A 14,277-nucleotide genomic window follows, 5' to 3' on the forward strand; every position below is an offset into this window, starting at 1 on the left:
ACCTTGATAGAAACTCTGGCGCTGTTTCCTCATGTCTAAAATTAAAGGACACAATAAATTGGTGTGGTTTTTTTCCAGTTGCTAATGAAGTGCAACCGACTACAAAGTCTAATAACAAACCAATTTAGAGTGCTTGCACAGAGAGTGGGGTGGGTTGTAACTGGAAAGTGAGAAACAACTTCCATAGCTGTTTCAGCAAAAGGAAGATTAAAACTAGAAAATGCAGAGGCTGTATCACTTGATATCCCTTAACAGCCGAAATATGGAATGCATATGTATATTTTTACAGGAAAATTCTGAAAGTCAACACAGAAGAAGAGAGGAGGGCCAGATACACTCTGAGTATCCCCCCAAGAAACCATCAATTAAATTACATGGTGCTGTGATCTGGAACAAGTAATCAAACATTTACTGAATGTTCAAGACACTAAAAGAAGAGTCTGTAATTTTGTTAATCAAATGATATTTTATGTTAACTTATGACTTATGCTTTGGAATTCTCTAAGTCATATGTGGATAACTTTATATTAATAAAAATATATACATTTTATGTATACATGGAAAGATTGGAAATTTCCTTCAATAACTTTATTCTTTATAAAACCTATAAATAAATAAAACTTTTCAACTTCTAAAGGATTACCACGTTTAAGAAGAAGGTATATTGCTATCACCATTCTAGATTATGGGAATGCATCCCATTCCTTCATCTTCCAATCCTAGTGGCAAAGTGGGAACTGAACTGAAGTTGGATTGAGACAGGACTGCCAGGGATAGACACATAAAGAAATAAACACAGACACTTCCAAACATGGAATGCTGGGCCTCCAGGAAAGTGGCAGAGCAGAGTCTACTGAGTCTTGCACTCTGGCACATCTCTTCCTGACGACATTTGCCAAGGACCTGGCTGGGGATCCTCGGTCTCCACTTCAGCAGTTTGTTCTTCTGAGGAGGAAAAAAAAAAATATCAACAACAAAAGTAATATTAGTGAAAACATAGACAAAACCCAAATATAACTAAAGTGGAAAGGATGTTGTGACAGTAGAGACATGTGCAGAATAAAACATGGCACTTCGACACGGTCATTAATTTCCTTGTTAAAAAGCACGCTTCACTTCATCAGAGTTGAAGATGTTTATTCCCCATTTTCCCATAAAATGAATGGTTAGAAAAACCATATTGTACATAAAACCTAGAAGTAACAAATTTTTAGTTGGAATCCATCAATCTGAGAAGCAAAGTGAATCAAACAGATTAGCTGAGTTTGATTTTCTTTTGTCCTGTTTTCAGGGAAAAACTAGTGTGCTATACACTACTATGCATTTTAGAGAATACTTAGCCATCGTTGGAAAGCTTTCTTTGAAGCTTTAAAAGGCACTTTAACTGCATCTATTTACTTATAAGTAATAACCGTTTTAAAATTATATATGCATAAATCAAGGATAGCTGATCTTGAGATAATGAAAATTTCCTTTTATAATTAAAATTAAAAACTGACATTAACTTTTTAGGTTGATATTTTATTAATACTAATTCAAGGATTATGTCCTTTAATTCTGAATTGGTGAATTTTTGATTTATGTATCCCCCCCGGCCTTTTATTTCACTTAAAAATCATACCCGAAAGATCCATGTATTGATAAAAAGACTTAAGCATTTTTATTTGCAGTTTGATTAGTTCATATTATGCTTGTGCCTTTGGCACTTTCAGATAAAATCAAAAGGTGATTAGAAAACATATCAGTTTTTCCAAAGACTCTTCTAAAATGGTATGTGTGTGTGTGTGTGTGTGTGTACACACCAAAAGCTCTATGGAAGGGTTAACTAGTGGAAGGTCCTTAAGTGTTTGTTAAATACTATTCAAAGAGCTGAAGAGTTTCAGTTTTTTTCCCAAATTGCTTTGTTCTGTACTATCTCCCTAAGAGCACTGTCAAGGTGCTGACTTGATTCAATTTTGATGTGCAGCTGATGAGAATGAACTGATTCCTTCTTTGTCACAGTTCCCATTTTCTTGCCTGGAGAATTCCATGGACAGAGGAGCCTGGAGAGAGATACTCCATGGGGTCCCAAAGAGTCAGACACCACTGAGCGACTAAAACTTTGACTTTTCAGAGCTCTCATACACTCTGGCAACCTTTGCTCAGAGCTTTACGTATCTGGCAGCTGCCTCTTTTGATGAAGGTTTTTTTGTTTTAGGTTTCTACAAATGCATCATAGGGTATTTCTGACAGGTGGAGACACTGTCACAAGGGCTCTGGCCATGCACTCCTGGGCACATGGTGAGAAAGGCTAAGACACAGCATATTACAGAGCTTCTCCCGGCACGTTCCCCATCTCTGTGGACAGTGCCTCCGCATAGCTGGGCGTGAGCCTGATGTCTGACACCCACTCCATCCAATCAGGCACTGAGCCTGCTGATTCTACCTCTAGATCTCTCCCATCTGTCGCATCTCCTCGACTCTATTGTGCCTGCCCAAGTTCACGCTGTCCCCTTGCCCAGGCACCTGTTAAACTCTTGCTCCCATGATTTGTGGGTTACCCTACAGCTGAGGCAATGTGTTCAAAATGTACGCGCCATCACGCTCCTCTGCTCTTGTTTGAAATCTGAAGGCTTCCTCCATCTACTCTCAGGGTCAAGTTTAAATTCTCTACACTCTCTACAGAGTCCTGCAGGTCTGGCTCTTGCCTCTCTTCTTTGGTTCACTGACTCCATCCACAGAAGCCTGCTTTTCCACATCATGCTCTTTCAGCCCTCCCCCGACCGTGGTCCCTCCTACTCTGGCTGGGGCTGTCAATGTTCTGTCTGTAAATGCTCTGCCCTCCTCTCTCTGCTCAGCTAGCTCCCGTTAACCTGTTAGATCTCAGTTCCCCTCTTCAAGGAAGACTTCCGTAATATTCCTAAAACAAAAACCTACTCTAAGCCTCAGAGCCGTTTGCACTCTAGAATTTTCCCTTTGACTACCTGATTGCTGTCTATACCTAGTACACTGTAAGCTCTAGAAGGACAGGAACCGCATCTAGTTTTGCTTGTTACTTCACCATTAGGGTATAATATGTATCACAGAGTTGATATTAAAGAATTCTGATATTAAAGAATTGACTGAATGAATCAGTAAATGATACAAGTCTATGATCTGGCTTGTGTAAAATGAATATATAATCCTACTGGAAATACTGGCCCACTGAATTCATAAGAAAGTCTTTTTCAGTAAAAGTAGTTTTGTGAATAGGGTAGCGTCTTTATGTCCTTGGGAATGTTGCTTGTCCATTTCAGGGAAAAGTTGACAGTTTAACACACAGACTTCACTCAGGGTAAAAAGTGACTGTGCTTCAGAGAAACTCTGTCCCCCCCAGAAAGCAATGAAGTCTCTGCCCTGTGAGCTTGGTCAACTCCATCCTCTCCTGTCGGTACTTGCCTGTGGCATCATGTGGTAAAGAGAAGTTCCCACTGTTATCCCCCCATTTCTGAGTACCAGTGTATTTACCTACCTGGACAAAGGCCTAAACCTGAGTTATCAAAATAGCGAACTGGAGGAGGTACTGGTAAAGACTTTGATCGGTTATCAAAAAACCAAGATTTCGGCGACTCCTTCGGCACAGGATCTTGGACATTCCATTCTTTGCATTGAGAAGACATATGGTGTCTCTTTTTAGAGGGTGTCCCAGTCACTTTAGGAGACTTTGGAGAATTCTCACAAGTTACTTCTTTGTGAACCTCTCTTTTAAGCGTTCTCTCCTTCCATGTCTTGACCTCACTGGAAAGATGATGATAATAGCTTAAATGTGGTGGTGGTGGGCGAGGGGGAGTAGGAGAAAAAAGGAGACCACAGACTGCAATTCCTGCAATGTATTCACACTTAAAAAAAAAGTTTTTAAATTGTGGTGTGTGTTACAATATACATAACATAACATTTAGCATATTATCATATTTACATTCTTGTTTCAACCTAATGCTTCCTGTTTGGACTGTTTTGACAGTTCAGAAAATGAAATGAGGTCAGTATAAACTGAGTAATTGTAGTAAATCTCCATAATCATGGGGATTTGAAAAGAAATGATATCAGATTTTTAAATGAATCAATGATATGATCTAGTGTATTTTGTGGCCATAATTTGATAAATTAGTCTCTGGGATAGATGACTCTAATGTATCTGTTATTTTAAGAGAAATAATTCGTGGTGCTTTCCTGGATTCATTATATTCTTGCTTCATAGAGGAAATGCTACCACATTGCTCTGGTTCCTCCAGAGAGAAACCTGGGCAACAATCCTAGGGCCCCGTCTTCCTCATACTTATTCCTCAAATTCATCTCCTTATTTTTATCTGCACTGGCACCATTCCAGTCCATGCCAAAACTATCTTTTGCTTGGGCAATAATAAACCAATTCCTAAGTTGGGGCCTCCTATACTGAGATCCTGTCTGATCTCGGAAGGTCAAGGTCTCCTCCAGTGGAGGCAATCCTTCCATTACATTTCAGATCCCCTCCAAACGTCCTCCCAATGACCTCTGGGGGCCTGTGCTATCCGGACCAGTTCCCTCTGGTGTTTCATCTCATGCCTCACTGTCTCCATCTCTGCCCTTGCTACACTGGATGTCTTTCAGCTCCACCAGCAGGTCACTGTTTCTGACTCAGAGCATGTGCACATGCCATTCCCTCAGCCTAGAGAGCTTACCTGCCTCTCCTTTCATCTGGCCTAACTTCTATTCAGTTTTCACACTGAATCTTAAAGATTAATCTCTTGATCAACACCACTCCCCACACCAAGACTTGATCTTTCTGTTATATACTCTTTCCTCATGTCCTACTTTTTGATGTTGCTGTTTGCTTGACAGCACTCACTACAAAGAATTAGTTAGTTGTGGACTTTACTTAGTTTAATGCCTATTTTTCCTCTATTGTATCACTGGTAGAGGTTAGTACAAGATTCTATTCTTGGGTAGAAGCCAAATAATTAAATTTGTTAGATACGTTTACAAGTAAAACTAAGCAGCTACAGTAAGGGACCTAAGGGGCTCTTCCTTGAGTAGGGCCCACTGACTTGGGTATATGGACTTGTGGTATATATGAGCTGCCCCTCAAAGATCTTTTTTTTACTTCCTGGTTCTTGGCTTAGTTAAATGTAGGTCAGTTGATACATGGCAAACAGATGGAATGGTGCTAGTGTATTCCTATTCCTTTTAGAAAAGACATATGAACTTTAAAAGTTACTTTCTCCATATTGTGTCAAGGATTATCAAATGCAAAAAAATATTTAGTTGGGAAAAAGTCCCCCCCTCTAAAAGAAAACAAACTAAAAAGACAAAACTTATGTGTTTACACCATTCTCCCCAACATGTAACAGACATAATTTCTGTATCATATAAGGCGATCTTACCTTGACAGTTCGTTCTTTTGCTTTATGAGCTGTTCATTTTGCTGCTTTAACTTAGAAACCTCCTTTTCCAGCCGTATATATTCACTTTTCAGGATAAGAGCTTTCGTGCTTTGTACAATGCCGCTGCCACCTCCACAGGTTAAGGGTTTATTTGAAGGCTGAGTATCAATATGTTCTGATAGTACTGTGGGACGCAAAAGCACAGACAGGTGGGGGATAATTTGAATAGCTCAAAATTAAAACCATAACAAAGGGCAGTAAGTCATAAAAATACCTTGACTACCCTCTATCTGGAAGTCAACCTTGACTTCCTTCTCCCTTACCTCACATGCCTATTTGGCCATCAATTTCACATAGCTCTAGAATCCTCCTGCTGCTTTCTACCAATCAATCCCACTACCATAACCCTGTTAGTATTGTTTTCCGTGGCTGCAGTAGTAAGGGTCCTCCCCAGACAGAGCCGTCCCTCACTTGTCGGTCTTCTATTACCAGCGGAACCACCTGGCAGACTTCCTCCTACAGCGTGTGTGTGTCCACCACTCAGTGAACCTCTAGTACTCAATACTGTTCACTAAATGAACCTGAGTTGATATTAAAGCATACATTATTAAAGATTCTACCCTATGTGTGCAGAAGAAATGTAAGGAACTGCTTTGTGCATTTTAGATAAAACTGCATGAAACCGTGAGGTGCTTTCTGACGTAGACTAATCCACTGGGTCACTGGCAATTTCTTACAGAAGGGTACAGGTGTGTGTGGGGAAGATACTCGATGTCCATTTCCTTTTGAATGATTCTGAAATCAGGGACAACATGAAAGTCACAAATCAAGAGTACTTATAGTGATCCTCCTGTAACAACAAGAACTCTCAAGTCTATTTTTATCTCTTGAAGTTTTTCAGGTTGCAGCTGTGATCACCTTAACACTATCTCTGATTCTTTCTTTCTTTCTTTACTTGGCTGGTCAGGTCTTAGTTGAGGCATGTGGGTTCTTTTGTTGTGGCACACAGGCTCTCTAGTTATGGCACACGGGCTCTCTACTTACGGCACACAGGCTTAGTAGTTCTGCGGCATGTGGGTTCTTAGTTTCCTGACCAGGGATTGAACCTGCATTCCCTGAGTTGCAAGGTGGATTCTTCAACCACCAGATCACCAGCGAAGTGTACTCTGATTTTTTTTTTAAATGAGTGGACAATAATACACACAAATATCATCCTACATTTGCTAGACCTTCAGAATTTTCAGCGTGCTCGCACATACAACTTTTAGTGTGATCCTTCAAACAATTACACACATAAGCTAAGTCAGGGCTGTCCTCAGGGTTTCACACAGCGTTAAACGAGGGCAATCAATTCAGAGACCTGTCCTTGACTGTGAATTCAATGCTTGTCCTACTCTACAAAGCTGATCTAAGTATTGGTTAGCATTTTCTCTTTATAAATGAAACATAAGAAACAGAAATACAGAAAAAGGTATAGTTTGAGAGATAGTGTCAGACTTTATTTTTTTGGGCTACAAAATCACTGCAGATGGTGACTGCAGCCATGATATTAAAAGATGCTTAATCCTTGGAAGGAAAGTTATGACCAACCTAGATAACATATTCCAAAGCAGAGACATTACTTTGCCAACAAAGGTCCGTCTAGTCAAGGCTATGGTTTTTCCAGTGGTCATGTATGGATGTGAGAGTTGGACTGTGAAGAAAGCTGAGTGCCGAAGAATTGATGCTTTTGAACTGTGGTGTTGGAGAAGACTCTTGAGAGTCCCTTGGACTAGAAGGAGATCCAACCAGTCCATCCTAAAGGAGATCAGTCCTGGGTGTTCATTGGAAGGAATGATGCTAAAGCTGAAACTCCAGTACTTCAGCCACCTCATGCGAAGAGTTGATTCACTGGAAAAGACTCTGATGCTGGGAGGGATTGGGGGCAGGAGGAGAAGGGGACGACAGGGGATGAGATGGCTGGATAGCATCACATCCGACTCGATGGATGTGAGTTTGAGTGAACTCTGGGAGTTGGTGATGGACAGGGAGGCCTGGTGTGCTGCAATTCATGGGGTCGCAAAGAGTCAGACATGACTGAGCGACTGAACTGAGAGATATATAGACAGAAATTTGATCACTGGACTTGAAGACTGTTCCTATGATAAATTTCAAACACCCTGCCAGTAAGAACAAGTTGGATAATATTTATTTTTACTATGAATGGATATTTTTACTGTGCATATGGTTACAATCTACTAAGATATGTGCTTGTATTTTTATTGGGAAGTATACTTATACCCTGATAGTTAAGGCATTCTTTTATAGTACTGAAGATATCTTCACTAATATGTAAAGATTTGATAATGCAAAAGCAAATTTCCTATTTTCTAAGACTCTATAATGGAGAAACAGTCAAGATTATAGGAAACTAAGAAGATATCACAGGATAAATATAAGCCCAATGAATTCATCTGAAAAACAAGTTTTTTCTAAATCAGTGATTAACTTAGGTTTATTCTTGATCGTCATTACCTATAATAGTACTGTTCAAAATGTCAAGTGTACTGAAGTAAAATGGAAAGATCAGGAAGTATCAGCATTTTCCACTTACTTGAGGTATCTTGGGCCTGTTGATTTCTTCTAAGATTTTCTCTCAATAGCCTTATAACTTCTTTTTGATATTCTACAGTGGCTTTTGTTGAAGCAATTCTATTAAGAGCAACAGAAATATGTAAAAACCCAGAAACAGATTTTTAATGAAGGAATAAACACAACTGCTGTCAAGAATTTTCTAGTAAGAAGACACATCATATCAACATAATGTTTATAGGTAGCAGTAGGTAACCCCTCATGATACCTTCCTGGTATCACACATTTCACAGCTATTATATCATCAAATTGGAAGCATTTTGCCTGGTTGCAGGAATGATTTCTTTTTTTAACACTGAGAAATCAATTCTATTTAAATTTCTGGAAGCTCAATAGCTATTAAAGGTATATTGAGTAAAGTTATACCTGGGGGCACCATAAAACAAGTAAATACCAAGAAGGTGTAACAATCACCAGAGCATGAAAGCAAAAAGCAGCTTCCGTTCTAAAGTCAGGAAAGCAAACCCTAGCTGCAGGTCTGGTCCAAAGCGTTATAATCAAAGGTCAAATTCTGCTCACTGTTCCCTGGTAGAGACATTTTATGAACTGTTCGCTTAAGCATTAATCAGCAGAGATAAATTGTACAATACTCTGCTTTTTTTAGAGGCTGACAGTATCTGCTGATTCTATTCTGTAAGTAAAATTGCTTTTTATGATGAAGATCTTAACAGATATGTTTCACTTTTTATCACTGGAAGGCTGGTTAGAACGAATGAAGATCTGAAGTGCTACGTATTTAGCAAAATTACACATTATCATTAAATATTTATTAAAGATTTATAGGAAGAATTAAAAATGTTAAGAGCCAGGAGGGATAAGAAATCCTTTAACATAAACCAATCCTTTTATTGATTATGAATGTGAAGCCCAGAGAGATAAACAGCTTGTTAAAGGTGATATATTCATTAGAGGCAATATATTTCTAACTTAGTTTCCCTGACACTAATGGTCTTTTCATTATTCTATATCACAAAGAACTTCAGGCATGCTATTATGTATATGGTGTGTGTGTGTGTGAGTGTGTGTGTGTTAGTCACTCAGTTGTGTTCAACTCTTTGCAATACCATTGACTGTAGCCCATCAGGCTCTTCTATTCATGGAATTCTCTAGGCAAGAATACTGGAGTGGGTTGCCGTTCTCTTCTCTAGGGGATCTTCCTGACCCAGGGATTGAACCCAGGTCTCCCACATTGCAGGCAGATTCTTTTTACCATCTGAGCTACCAGGGAAGCCCCATGTATATGGTACTACATAAATAAATCAGTAAAAAAGAATATGCTCTTGGGTATTCCCTGGAGAAGGAAATGGCAACCCACTCCAGTATTCTTGCCTGGAGAATCCCATGGATGGAGGAGCCTGGTAGGTTACAGTCCATGGGGTCGCAAAGGGTCGGACACGACTGAACAACTTCACTCACTCACTTGGGTATTAGGTATTATAATTTAAAAGGAAATACAACTTTTCCACAAAAACATGACAGAAAGAATAAATAAAATAAGTAAAAACCAACAGAAACCTTAGCAAACTGGAACCCACAGGTCTTTTTTTTTTGCCACATCTTGTGGCTTGCTGAATCTTACTTCCCTGGCCCGGGATTGAACCTGGGGCCGTGGCAGTGAAAGTACCAAGTCCTAACTACTGGACTGCCAGGGAACTCCCCACCACAGGGTTTTTAACGTTCACTTTCAAGCATAAAAAGGGTATTTTAAAGCTATTTATACATAATGAGCAAAAAGCACCCCCCCGCCAAAAAAGACATAGTGTTAGCAACCGGGATTGTGCTTATTTTAAAACCTTTACATATGTAATGAGAATTTAATAAATTTGAAATCCGTGAGTGGTTGAATTTATTTTTAGAAAAGCAAATAATAATAATTTCTTATATTTTGAAAACTTAACTAATGTAAAGAAATTTATATAGTTAAAGGAAATTTAAGCTTTTAAAAGCATGTTCGATTAAGGCAAAGACATACTCCTTTTCAAACTCCTTTGCATTTTTCATCTTCTCTAGGTCTACTTTCACCAGCTTCATTTTGAGATCTTCTATTTCTTCTTTATAAGGTTTAGCTCCTAAAGCAGCTTTGTCCTAAATGTTTTAAAGAACAGAAAAATATAATAATTGCATAGAAATTTTGAAGAGCTGCCTTGATCTGGCAGATACATTTGGAAACAGCAATCTTTTAATATATGAAAAGCAGGGGAGGCACAAATTTTAACCTTGAAATGAATAACAGATAGATATTTGAGGTAAAGTAATTGGAAGCGAATATGTATTTAGAGAACATATAATTTTGTTTCTCTCAACAAGTTTTTTTCCCCAATTTAAAACAATCTACCTAAACTAATGAAACAGAGGTGGAAAACAATGAAATGGATAGAGACAGGTTAATCAGGAAAATGAAAGAAAAAGATGTCAGTAAAACAATATAAATATCAAACTGGAATCAAATTTAAGGCACAAAGTATTACTCAGCATTGTTGAGGGTTTTTTTTTTTTTAACTTTTTGTTTATTTTTGGCTGTACTACATGGTGTGCGGGATCTCAGTTCCCCAACCAGGGATCGAACTCACATCCCCTTGCCATGGAAGCACAGAGTCTTAATCACTGGACCACCAGGGGATTCCCTGCTGAGGATATTTTATAGTCAAAGGTGGTCCATCCACCAACTTGGAACTCAGGCTTTTACATGAGCTAGAGAAGAAATAACCTTCCATCTTATTTGAGCCATTGCATTTTTGGTTCCCTTTTTTTATAGCAGCTAGCGTGTCACATTAACACACTCTCCTGGATTCTCTCTTCAAAGGACAACTGTTTAAAAATTAACTAAGACCATGATATCCTTTAGCTAAAATCCTCTGATGATTTTCCATCCCACTTAGAATAAAAACCAGAGGAGCCTGCAAGACCCTTTTTGATTTGGCTCTCTGCTATTTTTCACCTCCTTTCCCACCTCTATCCTCTTGCTCACTCTGTTCAGGAAGACACTGGCTTTCTTGTGGTTTCCTAAACATGTCTAGACTTTCTGTTTCTGTGTTGAGACCTTCATGTTTGCTACTTCCTTTGCCTAGAAGGCCCTTCTACCACACTGCTCACCCCATCACTTCACATCACTCTAAAAGTGTGGCCCTCCTCAGTAACCCTTTATAAAATCACATCTCTTTCCCTTACATTCCTACTTTATTCAGTATCCCCGTACCTTGTCTGGCTTAATTTTTTTCCATTGCATTTTTCACTATTTGACACACACATATATATTTCATTATTTTCTCACTTCCTGAATGATAATGTAAACTCCTTGAAGGAAGGGAGAAACTTTTTTATCCCATCGCTGTACATGTGGCATCTAGAACAATGACTAACACATAGCAGGTAGCCAACAAATTTTTGTTGAATGAATAAAAATGTGGTCATTAAATTACTTGAAATATTAAAATATTAGTCTCAAAATTCTAAAGCTTCACAGTGAATTTTCTTGGTTTTTAGCTATACCAACATTTGTCACCAAAACAAAAAAGATTATTTTCTCTTGCCTCTCTGTTTCATGTCTCATTGAGTGAGCCTGAATTTTTAGAACAATATTAAATAATGGAAAGAAGAGACATTCTTGACTAGTTCCCAATTTTACCTCCAATGAAGAGACACTGGAGCAGAGATAACACAAATACCTGTTAGGATTGGACTCAAGTAAAAGAAGAATGAGAAGTGGCTGGGCTAAAACAAAAGGGAGTGGTAAAGACACAGTGAACGAGGGCACAGACGGTGTAATGGCACTCAGGGTCAAAAACATTCATTAACATTCTTTAAAATACAGGTCAGAGTCAGCTGACAGGCTAGCAGGTGGGACTCAACAGCAAGGGATTAAGTGGAAGAAAAAAGACTTTTAAAATGTACTTATCTAATAAAGAATATTATTTGGATCTGAAGCTTTTTTATGAAAAATAAAAAAATATACTTTAAACTATAAAGAATAATATTTATATGTCTCTTAAAAACATTTTTTTAGGAAGATAAAAATCATTTTGGATGAAAATATATTCCTACATTTCAAAGTTGTCACTTGCTTTTTAAAAGTTTTGAGTCCTGAACTTCAGGTATGCACAGATAATACAAAGTTCAAGTAAAAGCTGAGTCCCAAAGCATCTGCCAAATTCAACAGTAAAAGAAAAAAAAACAAAAACAAAAAACCACTCTTATATTTGTAAAATGAGATTGTTAAATTACCTGAAGCACTTGGATCATTTCTTTTGTTTTTTCAAGGTGTTCATTTGATTCATTAACTTGCCGCTGAAGTTTTGCTATTACATCATTAGTCATCTCAAGTTCTTTCTGCATCTTCATAATCTTGCCCTCCTTATGCATAGCACTTTCTTTAGCTTCACGGAGTGATGTTTCCAGAGCTTGAATTTTCTATTAGAAAAAGTATATGTTTAACGTCTGCCATAAAGACAGTCACAATTAAGACAAAGATGATTATATACAGGTAATCATTTTCACAGATCGCATTAACAAAGGATAAAAGAGAAGGAGAAGCCAAATGCCAATTTACACATGTATTTTTTTTTAATTTATAAGCTGACACTTTTTGAGTTAAAAAATGCCCAGATTTTACATTATAAGGTTTAGTGTTCATTTACTAGTTAGCATGGTACCAAGCATTTTAAATAGGCACCTACATTTTAAATGAACACAACCTGAGTTGATAATTAGCTCTTTAATATGTCTTTTCCTTTATTTTTATTATCTAGTTTTGAACTTGAAAAATAAAAGCATAATGGAACAACTGATGAAGAGTAACTTTCCCCACCTCAGTAACCCAGTTGATCCTAAGGTAACAACTTGACTCTTCCAGGTCTATCCTTCTGGAAGTTTTCTATGTGTATCTAAGCATACGTGAATATTCAATTCATAAAAACAGCCACACACACAGTAGGAACATACTATAGTTCTGCATTAAAAAAAAAAAAAAAAAACAACTCGACAATATATTTTCTAGATCTTTCCATTATCAATGCACATTGTTGCTGTTCAGTAGCTAAGTCATGGTCGATTCTCTGCAACCCCATGGGTGTAGCCAGCCAGACTCCTCTGTGCATGGAATTCACTCCACGGCAAGAATACTGGAGTGGGTTGCCATTCCTTTTTCCAGGAATTTGCTCAGATTAATGTCCATTGAGTTGGTGATGCTATCTATGTAGATCTCTCATATTTGTTTTCATGGATACATACATCCTGTTTCATGGAAATCATCTGCTAATGAACATTTAGATGATTTCTAGTTTTTTTTTTCCAGGTACCAAAAATACTGGAATTTAAATATCTGAGTTTGTTCATATTTATGAGATTATTCACATAGATATACATGCAGGTTTCTCAGAAAATAATTTCTTTTTGGCCTACCCAGAATTTATTTTTGTTTGAGTGAGGTGGAAATCCAGATTTTTTTTTCCCCAGATGTCAAGCTGGTTGTTCTGAATCAAATATTAAGTAAATCATTTTTCCCTCACTGAGTTGATTGTTAACCATCATCATATACAAATTCTCAAACTTTCCTGAGTGTACTGAATTTTGTTCTGTTCCAATGCTCTATTTACTTATTTCTGAATCATTACCAAACTATTCTACTTCTCTATTCCTATATCATTACCAAACTATTCTAATTTGGCATAATTTCCAAACTAATAGCATACGACTTCTTATCTGATAAGGCATGTCCTGGGTTGCTGCTTCTTCATCTTACTGCTTTGTGGGATGGGTTTCAAATTCCTGCCAGCTGACTGAGGTCTGCAGTAATCAATACACCAATCTACTGTATACTAGTGGCCTTCTGGTTTCCGCTGGTATTTATTAAACTAGTGGCTGTTGTTTTATTATGAGTGTTTATTTCAGTGAAAATGACCAGTTATAATTTACTCTTGGGTTCCCCTCTAATTCATTTTGTGTGATAATAAAATAAAATACCATGTTTGCTTTACAGAGTCCCAGTAAGGGTAAAGTAATTGAATTATTCAAGTAACGTACTGATTCTTCTGCACAGGTAATCTGCTTACAAAATCTATTTTTAGCCTCTTCCATTTTTATTTTAACATTAACCAATATGAAAGACATTGATGATAATTAGAGAAACCCTAAATTGCTCTTTCCCCTTAAACTAGTTTTGTATAAAGACACAGACTATAGTTTAATAGAAAGTCACAAGATTTAGGAAGCTTACACTGTACGGTAACAATACTTTAAGTGGTGTATGCATCTAGTAATCAAATTAAGCTAT

General features: G+C 37.7%; 1 protein-coding gene across 13 annotated transcripts in view; it reads right to left on the bottom strand.

Moving 5' to 3' along the window:
* Positions 1-446: 446 nt before the first annotated feature.
* CENPE (centromere protein E) overlaps positions 447-14,277 on the bottom strand; it is an 81,727-nt gene continuing 67,896 nt past the window's right edge. For all 13 annotated transcript variants that reach the window (XM_086406868.1, XM_086406867.1, XM_086406864.1 and 10 more), the window contains 6 exons: positions 12,231-12,416; positions 9,982-10,094; positions 7,972-8,069; positions 5,379-5,562; positions 3,491-3,756; positions 447-945 (listed from right to left, as the gene is read on the bottom strand). In XM_086406868.1, the coding sequence (XP_086262994.1) occupies positions 851-945; positions 3,491-3,756; positions 5,379-5,562; positions 7,972-8,069; positions 9,982-10,094; positions 12,231-12,416 (942 nt within the window). In that variant the 3' untranslated portion in view covers positions 447-850. The remainder of the gene's footprint in view (positions 946-3,490; positions 3,757-5,378; positions 5,563-7,971; positions 8,070-9,981; positions 10,095-12,230; positions 12,417-14,277) is intronic.

The sequence above is a fragment of the Bos grunniens genome, chromosome 6 (assembly GCF_055505025.1).
Source record: "Bos grunniens cultivar Pamir isolate PY7600 chromosome 6, Bosgru_T2T1.0, whole genome shotgun sequence".
NCBI classification, from domain to species: Eukaryota; Metazoa; Chordata; class Mammalia; order Artiodactyla; family Bovidae; genus Bos; species Bos grunniens.